Source organism: Podarcis cretensis, assembly GCF_951804945.1.
Source record: "Podarcis cretensis genome assembly, chromosome: 1".
Taxonomy (NCBI): domain Eukaryota; kingdom Metazoa; phylum Chordata; class Lepidosauria; order Squamata; family Lacertidae; genus Podarcis; species Podarcis cretensis.
The window spans coordinates 94,216,499-94,236,707 of NC_137170.1; the positions used below are offsets into that span (position 1 = coordinate 94,216,499).

Consider the following 20,209-nt stretch of genomic DNA (forward strand, 5'->3'; position numbering starts at 1 on the left):
ATCCAAAAGTTGTTGAGCTGTCCTTTTATTAAAACACAAAAACCCCATGATTTTTTGGTCTATTTGCTGAAGATCCAGGACAAACCGCCACCCAGGTGTCACTTCTGCCTTTGAAATCCTGGTAATGTCTGGGAAAATCCGGATATATGGCAGCCCTAGTTTTTAAGTACTTGCAAATCAGAACATTCCTGTGCCTGTATCTGGACTATGAATCTGGGATGCCTAACATTGTTCCCCTGTCATTAACAGAGAAGCCAAAGCACATTCTCACAATCTTTTTCATTTTATATGCGTATATGGCAAGTATGGGAAACATGTGGCCGTACAGGTGCCTTTGGACTCCAGCTAGTGTTGGTCGGGCAAAATAAAGAACAGGTTGGGCAAAATACAGGACAGGACAGGGTGGGGGGAGGGATTGAGGGGCTAAAAATTACTTCACTGGGTGGAGAAATGACTTCAAAGAAATCCATTACAATGGCACATGGGGCTTTCAGTGGTTTATTCAATGAAAACAACAAAAGCAGTCGCTCTCTGATCCACCTGCCTCTGTCTGTGCATAAACTCCTTCCCAACCCCCCCTGCTCTCCACTGGGTAGATGGACAGACTAGGCCCGTGCAACACCCCTCTTTCTCCAGGACTTACCCTCTGCCCGCACAAAAACCCTCTCTCTCAAACTCCTCCTCCTGGCCCCACCCCACTCTCTGCTCACCACCCCACAATAACTCTTGCTCTCATTCTCCATCTCATGGACCCACCCTCCCCATAGAAACACCTGCTCAGGCTCTCCCTCTCCTCCCCTACCAGATCCAACCTCTGCTTGCACAATTTTGAGGATGAGGATGAGCTTAAATACATGAAAAAAGGGACGGGTGGCAACCCTAACTCTCTCTCCCATCATCCCTGTCTGTTAGCCATGCTGGCAGGGGCAGATGGGAGTTGGAGTCCAACAACATTTGGAAAGTCACAGGTTCTCTATTCCTGGCATACAGGGTAGCTAACTTGGTACCTTCAAGATTTTGCTATTGCTTCCATCATACCTGACCACTGGTCATGCTGGCTGGGGCTGATATGTATAAGTTCCCAGGTTCAATACCTGAAGCTACTTGCTCAAGGACTTGAGGTAGCAAGGCTAAAAAAGACTGTGTGTGCTTGAGACCTCGGAAGAGAGTTGTTGCCAATTAGAAGAGACTGTACTCAATTTAATGGCATGCTATAAGGCAGGTTGTAAAGTGCTTCTGCCATTTTAGGGGTATTTGTGCAATGGGATATATGTAGAAGGTAATGTTTTACAGAACTATGATATTGCAGGGAATATCCATCCTAGGCATGGCTATCCTAGAAGCATTTTGAGGTGTTTGATAGCATCTGGCACTTGGGTGTTCTTTTGTTTTTACTGCCATGGAGCAGTGGGGTGCCTTGTTGTATAGGATTCTGTGAGAGGCCGCTTGTTCTGTGGGGCTTAGAAGCTCTTTTATGGAGATGTGAGAGGCACCACGTGTGTGACAGAGATGCTTTTCAAAACAAATCTGCAAGGTGCCTGCGATTTTATAGTGGGGTTCTTGAAGCTGTACATGTGCCAGTCAGGTAGGCTGGTCTAACTAACACTGGGAAATGAAGGCTGGGTACACACCCTTGTTTACTCTGCACCCAGTGTGCTTCCAACAGTGGCTTGGGAAGCAGTGTACACATGACGTTTGCCACAATCCATATCTGTTCTGTTGTTTTCCTTATCATGTTTTTAATATTCTGTTGGGAGCCGCCCAGGGTATTATTATTATTCCTTATGAAATACTGCATTTCGATGCACTTTCCCCACAAACTACCTTCAACTCAACTTGAGGAAAAGAACAATCTAGCTGTGTTTTAAACCAGTAATGTTTACACAAAATAATGGATGCAGTCCTAAACTCCACTTACCAGGGAATAAGCTTAATTGAATTAAAAAGGATTTACTGCTGAGTACACATGGCCAGGATTTCAGTGTAAATTACCAAGAAACTGCTGCTGTTTTCGTTTTTTGTAATATTCAAGACCAGAAGAGTTTCTAGAAAAAATAAATATAAATGATAAGCCGAGATATGTCCATAGGCATTTTAAACCAACAAGCAGTTTGCATGCCCACCCCGTGTTTATTTACAAAACATGAAGAAAAAGCCCTGCCCCCTTCCAGGTATGCTAACAAAATCTTAACCAAGCATCTGCATCCCCCCTCTGCTTTGCTCACCCCGGTTATTTTGAAACGATTACCAGTCAGAATGAGATTTGAAGCAGCGATTGCTCTGCTCAGACCTCAGGCTCTTAGTCTCTGCAGAGGAAGCATCTACTGCTACCCCACAGAGGACGCCCGCCGTGCCGCGCCCCCCTTCCTATGCCAATTCGGATTAGACTACACCCTGCAGCAGACGTGTTAATCCGAGACTGTACTTCTTCCCACCTGTTTCCTCGCCCGTTACCCAAAGACCTGAGCCGCCGGAGAGACTACGCTTCCCAGCATACACCTCGGCCGCTCCGCGCTCCGCTCCAGTGTAGCAGGATTTTCCCTGTGGATTGCGCATGCCTAGCCAGACGTGGCAGGAGCAGCAGCCGCCAGAGCCAGCAGCTCCTCGTTCTGCCAGCGCGAGCGGCAGTCGGTGATGGGTCTGGCGGGGCGCAGCTTGGGGAGGACGAAGTGCTTCGCAGGGAGGATGTTGCTGCTGGCCCTCTTGGTAAGTAGCTGTTGCTGGGAAGCGGCTTCTGCTGCGGAGGGGCGTTTCGTGAAGGACGCGCGGGGCGGCGGAGGGCGGGGGCGAGCTGTCCGGGGCACTTGGGCTGGTACACTGGTTCTGCTGGTGGTGGTGAGAACTGGTGATTCTGGAGGCGCCGGGCTCTGTGTATGCTTGCGTGTTTGCACACAGCTCGCCTGTCAAAGTGAAAGCGGCAGGCTCACATTGCTTAGGTGGCAGAAGTTAAAACTTCTTCGGCCTTTGGAAAGCGGGCGGGAGGGCGGGCAGGCGGGGTTTGTGTATGTGTGTGTGTGTGTGTGCAAATACCTCACGAGAGGAGCCGCTGCTTGCAAAGGCTCGCGCTGCTTTCCTTTCCTTTGCTGCCTGCCACGCTTGCGAGAACCCCGTGGCCGGTTGTTGGTGAGTTGGAGGAAACCCGGCTGCTCCAAGGCAGGCTAGTTGCCGGCTGATTTATGCCTCCACTGCCACTTAACGCTCGGGTCCTTTATCAGTCCCGAGCTCAGGTTCTCCGGCTGCATGTTTTACATTGCTGTTTCTGGGATGATTATACAATATGTCCTGTAGAGCAGCACTGTTACTATTCCTCTCTCTGTCTCTCTTGAGATTCTACAGTAGGTAGGTGTAAGTCATTCCCCTACTCTGTGAGGAAGGAGAGAGAAGTGTTGGCGACAATGATTGGGTTAGTTCAAATGGTTAGCTCTGAACTAAATTTTTGTGCAGAATATCAATCGACCTATTTCCTTTCCCCTTTTCTTTTTTAAATAGAAATAAAAGCAACGAACTGAATGTGCAGTGGTGAAACAAGACTTCTTCTGTAGTTCAATATTTCAGGGGTAAATAGAATGTAACTGTGTAATCCTATTCTACTCCAAAGCAAGTCCGTTGAGTTCAGGGAGACTTGCTCCCAGGGAAGGACAGCAGCCTAAATACTGTTTGCTGAACAACCTGCTCTCAGAAAATGGGTTCAAGAGTGAAATGAGCACAGACAGGTCCTCTGCATGTTTACTCAAAGGATAAACCCCACTGGGACTCTCTCCCAAGTGCATACAGGCTGGGTCGCTACCTCATACATCTTGCAGTTCTAGGTGTGGCTATTCTGAAGTGTGTCTTGCTGAGTAAATTGGGACTCATTCCCTAGTCATTGTGTTTAGGATTGCAGCCTTCATTTTTGTGAAAAGAATAGCCATGGTGAAATGTAACTTGGATTCCTTATAGAGGATGATTATATGGATATGACTGGGTGGCATTAAAATCATGAGCTTGAGAATTCTCAGATCTCTGTATGCATAGGTACACTTTGCACAATATGAGTTCTCCTTGAATGTGCCGAGAGAAAAAAGAGAGAGGAAACCTTGAAGTTTTGGGCATTGAGTGGGAAAGCTTTATGACAGCACATTCAGAAATATCTAGGTATGGTATAATTTAAATGGATGCAGTACCACAAATGGTTTAATAACACTAGCTGCTAAAGTGGAGCTTTTTTCTGTGGTGGGAAAAAAGCTTTTACAACTCTTAATTGATTCTTTAAAGAGGCTAAACATGAATAAGTCAGAAGGTTGTTTAACATGAATGCTTGCATAAATACTTCTTTTCATTTACCCTGTGAAATTAGACTTTCTTCTTTCCCCTGACAAATAATCATAACCTAGGTAAGTTCTTAATTTTCTTACACCTGCTCAGTCAGTCAGATGTGGACTTCTGAAACAGAGTGATATGATAGCAGTGCATTAATTTGCCTGCAACAAACAAAATGTATAATTGTGGTTGTGTTGCCATTCCCCCCCCCCCCGCTCCCTTCCCCACCAATCCTTATTTGCAACCCCCACTCAACTGTCTTGGTGTGATGGACACAAATGCTGTGCCATTCATGGAAAAAGAGCTGGGTGGTTGGTTTTCACTGACCTCTTGCTTCTGACACACTTTTATTGGCTTTGAAGGAAAAACAAAAACTCAAGCAACAATGCCCTCGCACACAGGTGGGAGATTTCATGATGGAAGGGTCCCTTAATAGGAGTCCTGTAGATAGAAAACTAGAAATTTGGGGAGAAGGCTCAAACTGTGTATGTATGTATGTGTAGGGAAGAGTGTCTATTCTGAAGTGGCACAGTCTAGATACAGCTTTACTATCTCATCTGCTGTTTGGGATAATGCTAAATTAATTTCAACAGAGAAAGACTGAAACTTTTGAGCAAAGAAAGAGCCTGTGGTTATTGCTTGCAATGTTACTATATTAGGCTAACTTAACACAAATGTGCATATGTCCAACAGGAAGTGTTATATGAATTTTGGTTTCCTGCTAAGAGTACACACTCTTCCAGTCAGCTTCCAGAGCTTTGCAGAAAGTCTTAATTGAAAAAGGATTTTGTTTAATCATTTCCAAGTGGTTGGTATTTACTTCCCACCCTCTTTTAGTATCACAGTTTGATGTGCCTCCTGGACCTGGATTCTACTGTTTAGCCTTATTACTGCTTCCTGACTCTCCTTTTCCTATTGCATGTGGGAACTGATTTTCTTGTTCTAGATCTCCCAAGTGCAGACAGGTTGCCCTATTTGTATGGTGGTAGAACTAATAATAAAATAAAGGTTTATTTTTCCTTATAAAAACATAACTACATTTTGTTACCCAACTGGATTCCCCCCCCCCCCCAAGAAAAGATTCACTTTTGCTTGTAGAGTATAGTACTAGTATAGTTTGGTTTTGAGAGAAGGTGGGTTAAGCCTTCTTGAAAGAGTCAGAATGATGTAAGTTTGCTGCTCCAGTTTCCAACTTGTGAAATGCTTCTGGATATGGGTCAGTTTGGTATTTTGGGGTGGGGGGTGATTGATGGGTTGGATCCTATTACTACGTAGGATAGGAGTTGGATTTATCTGGACTTTCAGTTCCTTCCATCAAATTCTGGCAGAACTATTTTTTTATAAAAAGGTTGGCGAAAGTGGAGCTACTTGATGCATGATGGAATGGTGCTGTTTTTCAACATAGGGCGTCCACTATCATCTGTATGACTCAGATAGTTCTGTAATGGCTATTTTACAGTCCTCCATGCTGTTCTTTCATCCTGTATGTTTCAATGCCTGCCAGGTTCTGCAGTTTTTGTTAAAAAGATTCTCCTGTACTCTGAACCAGGAATCAATACCCTATCCCAATATTAATATTTGCTACTGATCTCTCTTCTTGAAAGGGAACATCTTCTACCTTTTCCATGTGCAAAATTCCCACTGTGGCCTTTTGTTTTTAGGATTGTTCAAGATCTGTTCTCAGACATGCAAGTCCTGTCGCTCTTCTCAGAACCCTTTTATTGCAGTCTTGCCCTTTCTGAAATGAGGTGAATATTACATGATAAGGTTAAATTACACGATGCTATTGCAGATTATCCTTATTATTCTCTATCTTCTTTGTCTAGCCCCAGATTTCCTTTGCTACTCTTATGCTGAGCTTAGGTTGGTTCAGCCAATTTCGCTCCAACAATGTATACAATTAAATGCTACTTCTGAATTGTACTGTTTTGAATTTATATACCTGTATTAGCTTGGCATCATTTTGTAACAGATTTAGCTTTTTATAATTTAATACATATTTGATACTCTTGCTGCATCTTGTACAGTGGTGCAGGTCCTGTTTGCAAGGCAGTAAAACAAATTAAATTGTTGCTATAAAAATAATCCTCAAATATGTGTATGTATTTGTAACTTTTCATTTACAGGATTGCACACTGAGTGCAATATTAAGTATATTCAAGCCTTTCCCCCTCCCTACCCCAAATTCTTGCAGGTTCTGAGGATTACAACTGGCAATTTAGGAAATGAACTGGAACAATTGTTCTCTCCTCTTCTTGTCCAACAAAAAATTGTGGCATGGGTGGGGAAGACTATCACTTATTGCCATGTGCTCAAGTGGGTGATCTACAACTAGACAAGCATTGAGTGACTTATAGTACAGTCCTGTCTGTATGGCTACTTAGACCCTCCTAGCTAAGCTATGCCACACAAGTGTTCAAGCTCCTAGGGAGGACATTGTAGCGAGTGTTCGAAATTCCTCAGGTGTGTTTTGCTACTGGTGCGGGTCCAATTGCTATTACATGGAGATCTTCGGGCACCAGGTTGGTGACCACAGTTTAAACAACTCTGCCTTAGTCTATGGTTAATACCATTTCCATTTCCACTGTGTGTCTTTCTCCTTGCATACTGGCACAAGTGACTTATAAGGACAAGCTACAGTCAAGCAATGTAGTTAAGATCATAGAATTGTAACATTGGAAGCAGTGTTAGAAACTGGGATATTTGCCACATGGCTCCTGGAACCTGGGTTACAGGCGCAAAAACATAATGGTTATTCCAAGGCTTGCGCAGTCTTGCTAAGCCAAGGTTTGGCTTAACATGTCATGTGAAACAGGCCATGGAGTTTGCTTTCCAAGTTTGCTTAGGATTGCAGCTTTAGTTTAAAGTAGCATGTTATTTATGCACAGGATTCTTTCCCCCTTTATTGCTTCTTGCTTTTGTTGGTCTTTTGTTTTCACCATGTGGAAATATGCGTTGAGTGTTTGCATATAGTCTCACTAAAAGGGCATTATCCTACTGTGTTCTTGGCTTGAGATCATGTAGTTGGAGAAGCTAATTGAACTGCTGAATATGACTGCTACTTCTCTACAGGAAAAAATATTTAACCCAAAAGCTTAGAATCTGACTTTGAGGAGCCTTAGTGCTCAGTCACTTCCATAATTATTGTGTGTTCTCCTGCTTGGAGTCAGGCCTTGAAGTTGTTTTATGCCGGAGGACACCTTCTGCCAATTAAGCTTTCGGCTATTTGTCCGATGTAGGAAATAAAATGCTTTAAAAAGAAGAAGACACTAAACTGCAGCCTTCTTATTCTTGGCTTTCTTCTTCAAAACCAGAATGTACTTGAAGTAGAATTTGACAGTTATGAATTTTTCAGCGGGGGGGGGGGGAGAGCTTTGTTTTGAAATGTTTATTCAAAGGTTTTTTTAACCTCTCTCTGAGGATGACAAAACACAGTAAGTCCTGGTTGCAGCACAGAAGATTTTAGTTTTAAGTTCTTGAAGTATCTCAGTAGAAAATAAACTGAGGAGTGGAATGGTTCCAAGGAAAGTAGAATCTGGAATCCTGGAACATGAGTCTGTGTGTATGTCAGGATGGTTTATATCTACTGACATCCTTCCAGTACATAAGAGTTAGCTAAAATGACTCCTGAAGAACCTTTCAACTTTAGTCTAATGTCATAGCTTGCTTGCATCCATTCTTCCAGCAGACTCCCATCCTCCCTCAGTGATGATAATCTCCCACCTCACCAATTGAACAGCAACTTGTTGTCTTGCTTCTTGAGCCCCTGATTTGACGGAACATCTGTAAAGGAACTGAGGGTGTTCTCTTGAGGTTCTGCTGTGCTCTTATTAGATTCCTCTGACGTAGTTGCTTTGTCTCTCAAAGTGAGGGGAGATAGTAGAGTTTTCCCCTCAACCCTACAGGCCACACACCAAAGATAAACACAGAAGCAAAGTACAGAAACTTCACAGGGATACACAGGCAACCAAACTTCCCTCGCTGAAGAAATAAAAGCAGCTGAGTAGTACAGACAAGAGGGGGGAAATGGCATGGCACAATGCAAAAGAGGTAAGAAGTTGATGTTTGCTTCTCTTTAAATGCCAAGAGGAGTGATGGTATTCCTGTGCCCACAATTTCCTTATTTTTCTATTTGAGTGGATTCATACAGCCATTTGAGGTGATGGCTGATGTAATGAAGCTATTACAATTGCTGGGTGTGTGGGGAGAGTGTTTCCCCAAACTTTGACATGTTCTGCAAGGTGATAAATTGCTTGCCTCCTTGTGTATGTTTCTGAGATTTTTCAAGTAGTGATTGTGATGTTGACATGTTTTGAGATTTGCTGGAGCAGTCGTAGGTAATGGCTTCAAACATTTCAGCTGCCATCTTGAAATGGTCATGTGAACTTACCCACTGAATCTCAGAACTATGAACACACTTTTGAAAAGCCGACTGAGTGCTAGGAAGGAAGTTGACTCCTGAGACTCAAAGCTGAAAAACAAAGTGAATGATAGAGCGGCAGGTTCTGGCCTGGAAGAACCTAAAGTTCTGTAACTATCACAACTATTTTAAAAGAAGTGTTACATTTTGAACGTGAAACATGCAAGTAGATATCATTGGTGTGATGGGATGATGAGCTGCTTGTGCGTAAAGCTTAGTCCCTCAGAGTTTGGCCTGGTTATCAAAGCTCTGTCTATAGCGGAGCCCCTTAAACATGACTCCCTCAATCGCTGGCAGAATCCAACAGTGGGCGTTTGCGGAAACGCTTCCAGCATAGAAGCTCCTTAACGGAAACGCATCTTCGGGATTCTCGGCGCGACAGTTTCCGGCGAGGGGTGGGTGTCCCTATAGGAGGTCCTGAAACTTCCCCACTGTTTTCGCTGGAAGTCTCTCTGAGCCATCCCTCCGATTCACTTTCCCTTGGAGCTCCTTCTCTCCCCCTGCTGGTTCCCTCCTCTGCTGCCGAGTCTCTCCTAACCTCCGTGAGCCCTTCCACTGCCTGCCCTTCCGATGGCAGTTCCCTGACAATTGGCTACAGACGGATTCCAGTGGCAGTGCCAGTCTTCTTGAGTGACTGACTTAGAGCTTGTATGGTAGCCTCTTCATACAGAAGATATAGGGAGAATATCTAATGACCACTTTCCCATTAAGTAAAAAAGTACAAAGCGACCATGGTTAAAAAAGGTAAAGGTACCCCTGCCCGTACGGGCCAGTCTTGACAGACTCTGGGGTTGTGCGCCCATCTCACTTAAGAGGCCAGGGGCCAGCGCTGTCCGGAGACACTTCCGGGTCACGTGGCCAGCGTGACATCGCTGCTCTGGCGAGCCAGAGCCGCACACGGAAACGCCGTTTACCTTCCCGCTGGTAAGCGGTCCCTATTTATCTACTTGCACCCGGAGGTGCTTTCGAACTGCTAGGTTGGCAGGCGCTGGTTAGGAAAACATTAAAAGATACTACCGTATTTTTCCGTGTATAAGACACCCCCATGTATAAGTCGACCTCTATTTTCTGAGCCCCAAATTAAGAAATAAATATTTTAAACACCAAACAGAACAACTTTGATATTTTATTAAATATTCAAAACACCAGTATATTTAGTACTGTATATTTAAACATCAAATAGTGAGGCAAGCTGTGTAATGGCAGCTGCTCCTGTCAGCTCAGTGTAACTCCTCTGTAGCTGCAGCTCCTGCTCTCCTGCCTGTGTGTTGCACTTTTGTATCAGTATTTATGGTATGTACCCTGTTTACTCCACGAGCGGCGGCAGATGCGAACGCTGATCAAGGAGCTGCGGCTGCCAGAGCTGCCTGAGTGAGTGTGTTGGGGAATGGGGGGTCTGGGTAGCCAGGGGGCAGCTGACGGAACCGAGTAGAAGGGACAATGTCCGGAGTGGGGGCTGCTGGGCGGGGGGAGTACCAGACCAGGGTTTGTCGTGAGGCCAATAGTGAGGGGAAGCTGTGGGGAAAGAATATGGATGGTGGCGTGTATTTATTTATATATTTAATTGCAGCATTCCATCTATAAGATGACCCCCAATTTTTAACTTCACAAATTTGGGGGGAAATATCGTCTTATACACGGGAAAATACAGGAAATTGAGAAGTGAACACAGTTTACAACAATGCCTTCCAACTTAATAACCCCTTTACAAGAATGGTCTGGTTTAAAATGTGAGCTAAAAACCATTATATTAGTCAATGTATATCTGTTAAAAGTATCAAGCAAGCTTTCAACACTAATGACTGGGTAAACTAATAAAGGGTTTTGACAAATTGTGATAATAGTACAATTAAAATATTTTATTGTAGATTTCTTCATAAACCTTTCATGGGTTTGATGCAACCAGAAAGTTGTGATTTAATTTAGAGATTTCCCTTTTCCTGCTGTAATAAATGGAAGACTTAGTTTTCTGGCTTTCAGTAAAAGTCAGACTGTATTTAGCTGAGTGGCCATAAGCTGGAGAACACATTTTTCATCAGGAGGTGGACATCATGAGTGTGAAGGTGAATAATAACTTTGATTTGTATGAATGGTTGTCATAGCAGTGACTGTCAGATGCTGGGCTATTTAAAGATTTTGTGTTGATCACCACCTTTTCCAGTTGTGGGTTTAAGGTAATAATGGTCAGGAGCTGAGGCAGACTAACTAGAATGCCTAGGTTAATGGGGCAAGAGAAGAATGGGAACCTTGTGGCCCTCTATACTTTGTTGAACTAAAATTACTGACTGTTGACTATGCTGTCTGGGGCTGCTGGGATTTGGAGTCAAACAACACCTGGAAGACTACAGTTCCTCATCCCCAGACTAAGAAGTAAGGAAGAAAAACAAAATTCCATTAATAGATCCCGTGAGTTAAAAGTGTAGGAAAAACTGTGCTGTTACCATAGTTATTCTCCGTAATTTGTAAAGTGGTGTGCTTGCCCACAAAGTAGGTCACTTGTACAGTGCAATTCTGTGCATGCCTTCTTGGAAGTATGCTTCACTGAGTTCAGTGAAGGCGATTCTCAGGTAAGTGTATATAGGATAGCACCCTAAATCACATTTTCTAATAAAGCCACAGTGGCTGTAAAGTAGTAACAAGCTCAAGGTACAAAGCAAATTTTTTACTTAATTAGAATTTGAACCCAGGTGTGTCAGGGATGTTCTGGATAAAGGAAAGATTTAGGTTATGCACCCTGAAGAGTATCTAAGAATAGACAGGCAGTGAAATAAGCTAACTGCTTAAGGAGAATGAATATTGTCAACAATAGCTCTCAACATTATCTAAAATGTCAGAAACGGTTATTGGCTTTGTGTAGGATCACAGAGGTGGATTTGACCTTAAAAGATTCCTCCATGCTTTGAAAGCTAGTGGAGAATGCTATGTGGAAAGTTACATAACCAGCAAGGAATGTTATGGTGCATCCAGTGATAGGAGCATATGAGTTAATTTTTCAACTGTAATCCAGAGTTCTCCATAGTATTTTGATATTGTCTAACTGTTGCATCATGGATGTGTGATGCAGTGTTAGGATTTTTATTTTGGAGATTGTGAAACACTTGACTAAGGTGGTATGGAAGTTGTTGGTAGATGCAGGTTAGATTTCAGAAACGTGAGGGTCCCAGTCCTTTGATGATTTACAAATTGATTCTAACAGTATAATTATCATAGTTCGATTCTATTTATATTTACTCAGAAGCAAGTGCTGTTGAGCTCAGCGGGGTTTACTCCCTGGGTCATGAGTATAGGACTGCGTTCTCAAGGGCACAGGAGCTGCAAATTCATCTAACCTGACTTTATTTACAGAAAACAATGAGCTTTTCAGTTCACTGAATAATGGGATCACAAATGGTAGAGTCTTGGTGGGGAGGGGGAGACAGAACTATGTCACTGCTGTCAGTCCTGCAAGAATCATTTCCTGCCTTGCTAGCCTTTTTCCTCCTGGCCTGGGAGGACAGGGCCCTGACTGACTCCAGCTACAAAAGCTAAGGCCGATGGAGAAGCTAGATGCCATCTTTGCTGTGAGTCCTGCAGTTCCTGCTGCCATGGGTGCAGCCAGGAGTTTTGTTGGGGGGCGGGGAGGACTTTGTTAGAGGGGCAGAACCAATGTGATTGGTCAGTTAGTTAAGTATTTCTATTGTTTTACTTGATCTGGAGGGGGTAGCTGCCCCCCTGCCCCCACGGCTACACCCATGCCTGCTGCTCAGGGTGCCTAGAGGTGCAGTATTGTTTAGGGGTTTTTTGGGGGGGTGTCAAGTTTTCATTTTGGAGATGCTTAATTTCTGCTGTTACTTGGTATTTACTTTTTTGTATGGTTGATGATAGACCGTATCATGACTTATATGGGGATTGTTTAATTTTATTGCATAATTCCTGATTATTTATTTATTGCTTAGGACTACTTTTGTTATATTTTTGAAATTATATAAATCTTCATGGTGTAAGCCACCTTGAGCATGGTTTAACTATGAAAAGGTGGCATAAGTGAGCAATGAATATGATAGTAAAAATGTGAAGATTTTAATAAACCCTAATAAACTAACAATTAAAAACAACGATCATTTCTAATTCAGGCTGGCAAATAACAACCTGACTGATCTACATGTGGTAAGTAAGGAGCACTTTCAAGTCGGAAAGTTATACACAAGCTGGTAGTTCTATCCTTTAAGCTAAATTTGACTTTACACCAGTAGCATATTAGTCTGTCATTAACTTCACTGGCTTCCAGTTTGTTTTAAAGTGTTTGGTAGCTGGCTACATGAGAGATGGCCTTTTCTGTGGTGGCTCCCAAATTCTTGAATTCTCTTGTGCTTGCCTGGCATCTCCATTGTGCACATTTAGCTGCTAGGCAAAGCCCAGCCAGTTTTCACAGGCTTTTATTGGATCCTTCTCCTAGTTTTAGCACCCACCCGAATTGTTTTTGTTTGTTTGTTTTTGTTTTGGTGTTGCCTTTCTCATTCTTTTATAGTTTTAATTTGATATGTTGATCCTCTTATTTGTATTTGTTTTGGAAGCCCCCATGAGGCCACCTGTCCAAAGGCAGAGAACTGGTTCTACAAATAAACAATAAAGTACCGTGGTATGTTGGCCGGTGAGCTAGTAACTTCTGAGGACTCATTTGCGTGCCTGTTTTAGCTGCTTCTTCAAAGTTAGGAGTCTGTGCAGGTATGTGTGTGTATGTGTGTTTTCCTCAGTGATGTACTCGGCTCCCTGAATTAATTGATGTGGGAGGGAAGCCTTACTTTGGTTGGTTGATCATGCCAACTGAATAGATGAAAGTTTGCAGCTGTAAATACATGGTGATTCCCTCAGTGCCAGTAGTATTCATAAGGACACTCTTCCTATTTCCACATCAGATGGTTTTTCAAAGGAGTTCAGGATTATCATTACTCTTTTCCTTCTTTCTTTACAACATATACCTGTTGTTCATAAGAGACTTAACCCCAAGAGCCCTTTTCTTTCCATTTATATACAACACTAAGCAGAGAGTTCGCTTTTCAGGTGGCAGAAGCAACTGAGGCTGACAGTTCTCAGCTGAAATCAATGTCAATATTTCCTTTAAATCAGGATCCTTTGCAGTACTTGGTTCTGCCCTGAAGTTGTTTGTTTTTGTCTTGGAAGCCCTTTTGCCACTGGTGTTTTAATGGAAGAGCGTTTTATGTTCCCAATTTGACGAACAAGGAATTCATTAAGTTGGCCTTTCAGCACAAAGTGGTAACTTGCCTTCAAGTTTTATCACGGAAGTGTCATCTTCATTCATGATTAATCAAGAATACCTTTGTTGGCTTCGCATTTTGTAAGTGCATTTAAATTTAATCAAGCAATCTGTCAATGAAAAGTCAGATGCCCAAGTTAACACTTTCAGTTGAATGACAGTCCCTATCATGCCTTCTTTGTGTAAGAAATCCAAAAAGAATTTGTTTCCTTTTTTAAAAAAAATCTGGACTGGGCCTCTATAGCAGTCAGTATCACAGGCTGCATAATTTCAGTGGCACTGTCTTATTGGGTGTTCAGGTGCTTGTCACCCACTTCCTTGCCCCTGGTGTTAAATGCATTGAGTCCTGTAGTTCTCTTGCAGTGACTATCATTATTGTGATGATGAAGACTCTTGAAGAACCATAAGCAACAGTGCTAATAATACAGTGTCAAGATCAAAAAATAACAATAAAAAGTGTTTACTGTGACTGATATTTGTAGCATATTTTCGTTGAATTAGAAGGACTTTCTGTTGACATACCAGTTTAATCCATTTTTCAGAGATGAGAAGCACGGTGTAGATAAGTGCAAATTGGTAATGTTCAACAAGCCCTATCTGCTATTAAAATCAGTGCAGCAAAGTAGAAACATCTTGCTTGAAATGCACCAGCAAAACAAAGAATATTGCAGTGCTGTTCCTAAAGCTGTTCTTAGTTTTATGACCTTGCATGTTTTCTCCAATTTCTTGACTTCTGCCTGTTGGGGAGACTTCAGCCTGAAATGATTGAACTAGAATATATTGGCAAGTTTGATTCTATTAATTTAGAACTTAATTAAGAGCAGGTATTTCTCTCACAATGTGTTAAATTAGCAAGCAGCCCTAGGAATATTGTATTAGCAGTAATTATCGCTACTGGGTACAGTCATCGGTATCTTATATACTTTTTAACTGGGTTTAGAAATAACACAAAAGGTCCCCCTTGTGTCAAGGTCTTCAAGCCCTGTTATGCTATCTGCCAACTAAAGATACGGCTTCATAGATCTTACAAATTCCTGAGGCACCACAATGAATGGTTAACATTTAAGGTGCCACAAGGCTCCTGATTTGATTGAGAAGCCTGCAAGCCAAGACTTTTCATAAATGAGAGCACTGCAAAAGCTCTTGCCACAAGAAATGTGTTTGGGGGTCTTATTTGTGGAAATCTCATCTTGGTTGTAACATATTAGTTCCGTGTCTGACCACCGTGGTTGGTATATCACTGGTGCATGTTGAAGTACAGGCAACAGAACATTCAGTGCTGCGTGCACTGCATCTGCTACTCTTGTCTGGCACAGCCCTTGACACGTTATATTTTGTCTCTCTATAATATCCTCCCACTGCTTCTTGGCCTACAGATCCCCTCCTTTCAGGAATATAAGCTTTGGGGCTTGAATAAAGCTATGCACACATACATCTTTGACTCCCAAGAACTGCTGGAGTGCCTTGAGGAAAAATGTGTGGGGACTTAGAGAAACTTGTCTAAGTGTTGTGGATTTTTGTTGCCAGGTATATCTGCCTCTGGCCTGCTTGGAAAAGCTGCTACTATTGGGCTCTTACAGTACAATCCTATACATGTCTACTTGGAAGTACCGCTGAAGTCAGTGGGACATCTAGATAGATGTTTATAGATTTGTAGCTTTAATTTTTGCCCCAGAGCTTCTGGTCTCCTATGGACTTGGAACTTCTGTTGCTGCCAGGCTATTCTGCTCCTGGATGGAAACATGGATCAGCTACATAGCAGCCTGTTCACTCTGGAACAACAGAAGCACAAGTACACAAGCTCCAACCACTGGCATTGGCCACAGTAGGGTGTGTGTGTGTGTGTGTGTGTGTGTGTGTGTGTATTATTTAGACAAACCATGCAGGACATTGCTTGAAATCTCACATTCTTTTAACTGGGTACCAATTTTCATGCTGTGAAACCTGGAAGTGGAACTCTGTGCTTCCAGGATACATTTGTGCCCCCTTATCAGATTCTACCAGCTACTTCTATGCTCTTCAGTGCTGGATTTTGAAAAAAGACCAGTTATGGAGATACATTTTAGTTAGTCAGGCTGAGGATTGGCTGTAGTTGTGGCTGTAACCTTCCCAACAGTCAGCATAGGCCACCGCATGATAACACTCCATTATGAATCTGCCTCAAGATGGCAACCAGTTGGCTTTTGTGGCTAGCTTGGCTGATCATTACTCTTCCTGTTAAATATTGGTAGTTCTGATCAACCTGGAAGGGGAGTTATATGGGTTAATTAGTTAATATTGGTGCTGCATTTGAAGACATTGCTTCCTGTATATGTGCTAAGTATTATTAGGGGTAATTTGTTCCCATCACTGACTCCCATTAGTGTGTTAATATGCTCATCGAGTAGCTCTAGGCTTCCATGGAAACTAATTTCTAACATAATAATGTGGCATACGCGCTCTCTTTTTTCCCTCTGACTGTCCCTAATTGTTAAAATTATACAAATATATTCTTTTTACAAATGGTATCTGGAACAAATATTAACCAGAGTGCTAATGAAATAATATTGTGTTGAGTTTGATGTGGAATTGAATTCCGCATACATAGAGAGAAGGAAAATTTAGTCAGCGCAGGTAATTGACCATATTACAATAATTTGTTAATTAGTAAATAGTTGTGCTGGCTTTCCTTCACTAAGCATTTTAAAATTGGCAATATGCAGCATAATTAATTGGCTACCCAGAACCTTGAAAGAACTTGTAGCAACAGATACTATGGTTAGACATGTTTCCTAAACAGCCCCCCCCCCAAAAAAAAAACGCCTTTCAGCATTTAACTACTGTGTATTCATGGGTAAGCTCTATTCAGTGACTCAGTGGCCCTGTAGTTGCATTATCCTTATATTACAAATGGGTGACTACTGGAAATGCCACTTTAAATAGAATATCTTTGCTGTTTGTCCTCCACATTGCACACATTATTTATTTAATACACTCATTTGCCGCCTTTCAGTAATTCTTCCTATGGTGGTTTACAGTCTGACAGTCAAAATAGAATAGGAAAATACAGTAAAACATTTAAAACACTATAATCATTTCAATATAGTATAATTAATCAACATTGTTAAAATTAGCAAGCCCCCAAATCATCCAGCATAATACAGCAAGTACTGCCACCAGACCCCAACCCACAATATTGGCCTACATCTGAGGCCAAATTACTAGGCCAGAATATGGAAGTGAGTTTTTAAGGCCTGCTTAAAATTATCCAGGAATGGGGCCTGTCTAATATGAACTGGGGTTTACAAATTCCATAAAGTAGCGAACTCCTTAGGAACCTTCCCATTTTCATATTTATTTGTAAAAGTAATAAGAAGTAATACAGCCAGTAATGCACCTTTGTGTTTTTCCTTCTAGCTCTGCCTGTAACTTTTATGTAAGTTTTTCAATTACAGCTATTTGGTACTATACCAGGACCAAAGTAGACCCCTTTAGGTCATTCCAGAAGTTAGCAACGGTTGTTTGCATCGCAACCAAAAGGTATCCTATCATATTTTTATTTAGCAGTTCTGCATCCTCACCCATAAACAAGCTTATCAGAGCTACTTCTAGGGCCCTTTTTGGTTGGTTGGTTAGTAATTTTAGATATTTTTCCAATAGCCAAAATGTGGACCTGGGTGCAGGTCCACCACATATGTTTTAGAACAGGCATGACCAAACTTGGCCCTCCAGCTATTTTTCGGACTACAATTCCCATCATCCCTGACCACTGGTCCTGTTAGCTAGGGATGATGGGAGTTGTAGTCCCAAAACAGCTGGAGGGCCAAGTTTGGCCAAGCCTGTTTTAGAAGAACCCTTGTCCCCACACCTCTGCCAGCAAAGCATCAGGAAAAAAGGTACCCTTCTCACATAATTTGCAGCATCAATTATTTGCTAGCATTCATGGTGCTTTGTGTGTGTGTGTGTGTGTGTGTGTGTGTAAAGTAAATTGTACTTCATTTATGTTACTTTATAGTGCAGTAAACAGCTCTTAGACTTACTGCTTCTGTACACCATCAACCAAATAGTTTGATTCTACTCAACTGGTCACTAGAAACTGGATTCATTCATATATTGTGCCAAAACATAGTTTATACTAACCATAGCTAAGCATCCACACTGTCATTTGACCTCCAAAATACAGGAAAGACAAGCCATGGTTAGAGCTACTTTTGTAGTTTTGTTTTCCAGTTGCTCAGCACGTGGCTTCATAAGTTCACTTCTTATGAAGTGAGCAGCAGCCTTTTGGTTCACAGCAATGACTATCACTGGTTTGTTAATGGTTTGTCAATTTAGACAAAAAAAGCAAGCCACAGTCAGCTCGCTTATGGTTTGCAAACCAGTTTCAAACTGTGGTTTGGTGTCTTTGTTTGCCAGTTTCTCACAAGTCATGGTTTGTGATCTGATACAGGTTCAGTCATAAAAATAAAACTATGGTTTGGTGTAACATCTGAATGAAGTGATCGTTGTTATGCCATGTAGTATCAGTGACTGGCCTCTTGTTGCCCAGCTTGCTACCACTGAAAGATGCCTTGGGAACCCTATCAAATGTCTTTTGTTCTGTCAGGAACTACAGTCTTATTCTGGCAGCAGGAGAGGGGGATTAGCCTCTTTAGAACATAGATGCCATATGCTTCTCTGTTACTTCTAACATGTACTATGTAGTCATGAAATTTCAGGACAGTACCCAATTTTCCTGTTTTACTAGCACAAGAGACTTGCAGAACATAACTCTTTCCTCCTCAATCTTGTAGTAGTCCTCTGTACACCCTCCAGAAAGTTGGGCGATCTTGAGAGCAGATTTTGGGAGCATGTTGGTGGAGGAGAGGAGCCTTGTTGCATGAGTGGAGTTGCAGAGCATTGGATGCAACCATCCGAGAGGCTCTTTTCATAACCCTGACAGAATGGTAAGGATAGAGCTACAAGGGACCACAAGGGCAGTTGCTTAGCAACCATTCCATGACCCCTGGGACAACTTAGAAATGACTGAGAAGCATATGGCATGTATGCTCTGGATAGCTTTTTCTTTTGCTAATGTTTCTAAGACCAGAATGAGATAAGTAGCCTTTGTCAGGAACATGGAGGCTTTTGACAAGGTATTTGTATCTTTAATCGTTGGCAGACCATGCAAGGGTGCCTCACAGAAAACAAGAAGCCAATAACTTAACTGGTTCGTTTAGTATAATGGCAACCAGCATGAGCAGGGTAAATGACTCCTAATTTATTGTTCTTTACCAACCTAAAACTTCTTTTTCGTCAAACGTTGACCCATAATATTTTCTGTAGCAGTCCAAGTTGTGGCTTTCCCACATACCCATCCTTGGTTGACTTTAGACAAATATGCATTTTTGTTCCAACAGGATTTTCCAATCAGATTTAGCGCTGCTAAGCTTGGCTCCATGTTTGCACGAGATTGTTTCCGTTTTAGAATTGACGTTTTTTAATTGTGATTTTGTATTGTGTGCTTTAATAATGAAGTGAACTGCCTTGAGATGAGACCCAATAAAGGAATGGGCTTTTTTAGGGAGGGCTTTTTGCTCCCCAGTACTAAGAGATTTTGACTTACAGAGAGTTCTACAGTGAAACTTAGCAAGAACTGAGTTATATCAAAGCTAGACATCATCTTTGCTAGATAAAAAGCTGAGATTCTTATCTGAAGTGTGCTGTTTGATGTAACATACCTGGTAGACACGGTGTCTCAAAATGTATATGCCTTTTGATCACAATAGACAACACAGAATCTGGATGTCTCGGTTAAAGAGAATCCTGAGACTCTCCACCTTCCTATAAAAAGGTGGTAGCTAAGTTGGCCTTCATGGTGTGTTTCAGAACTTTCCATGGTTAGGAGCAGGACTCTGCATGCTTTGAGTTTCTTCGTTTGTTCTCAGTCTCTTTCATTTCATCCACATTCTTGTTTTACCACTAGTATTCAATAAATACTTGTCAGCTATATCTACATTAGTGATGTCTGTGTGGCCCTACCGTTGCTGTTGGACTGCAGTTGCCATCAGCCCCAACTAGAATGGTCCGTGGTAGGGGATGATGGCAGTCATCTCACCTTTCAGTGGGTGCCCTCAGGAGCTACTGTTCCACTCCATGGAGGGATAAGTCTCTTAGCAAAACATTCACTAGTGAGGTCATAGTAGTACTATGGATTAGGGTTTTGGACTGAGGAGTTTCATTCAGCTATGAAACACACTGAGTGATACTGGGCCAGT

The 20,209-nt window shown here is 42.2% G+C and overlaps 1 protein-coding gene and 1 long non-coding RNA gene across 5 annotated transcripts in view; one reads left to right on the top strand and one right to left on the bottom strand.

The window, feature by feature from the left end:
- Window positions 1-1,934: 1,934 nt before the first annotated feature.
- On the bottom strand, window positions 1,935-2,546 carry LOC307226562. 2 transcript variants are annotated; one of them, XR_013843497.1, is made up of 2 exons: window positions 2,436-2,546; window positions 1,935-2,045 (listed from the first exon to the last, which is right to left on the bottom strand). It is a non-coding gene; the product is annotated as an uncharacterized lncRNA (long non-coding RNA). The 2 variants fall into 2 exon arrangements; XR_013843498.1 differs by having other exon boundaries at window positions 2,226-2,452.
- Window positions 2,547-2,577: 31 nt separating this feature from the next.
- The window catches only part of PDIA5 (protein disulfide isomerase family A member 5), a 147,211-nt gene continuing 129,579 nt past the window's right edge, over window positions 2,578-20,209 (top strand). Inside the window, exon 1 of one of the 3 annotated variants that reach the window (XM_079993758.1) lies at window positions 2,578-2,706. In XM_079993758.1, the coding sequence (XP_079849884.1) occupies window positions 2,635-2,706 (72 nt within the window). In that variant the 5' untranslated portion in view covers window positions 2,578-2,634. Of the gene's footprint in view, window positions 2,707-15,692; window positions 15,804-16,062; window positions 16,201-20,209 lie in introns of those variants that run through there. The other 2 variants (XM_079993757.1, XM_079993759.1) reach the window with 2 other exon arrangements.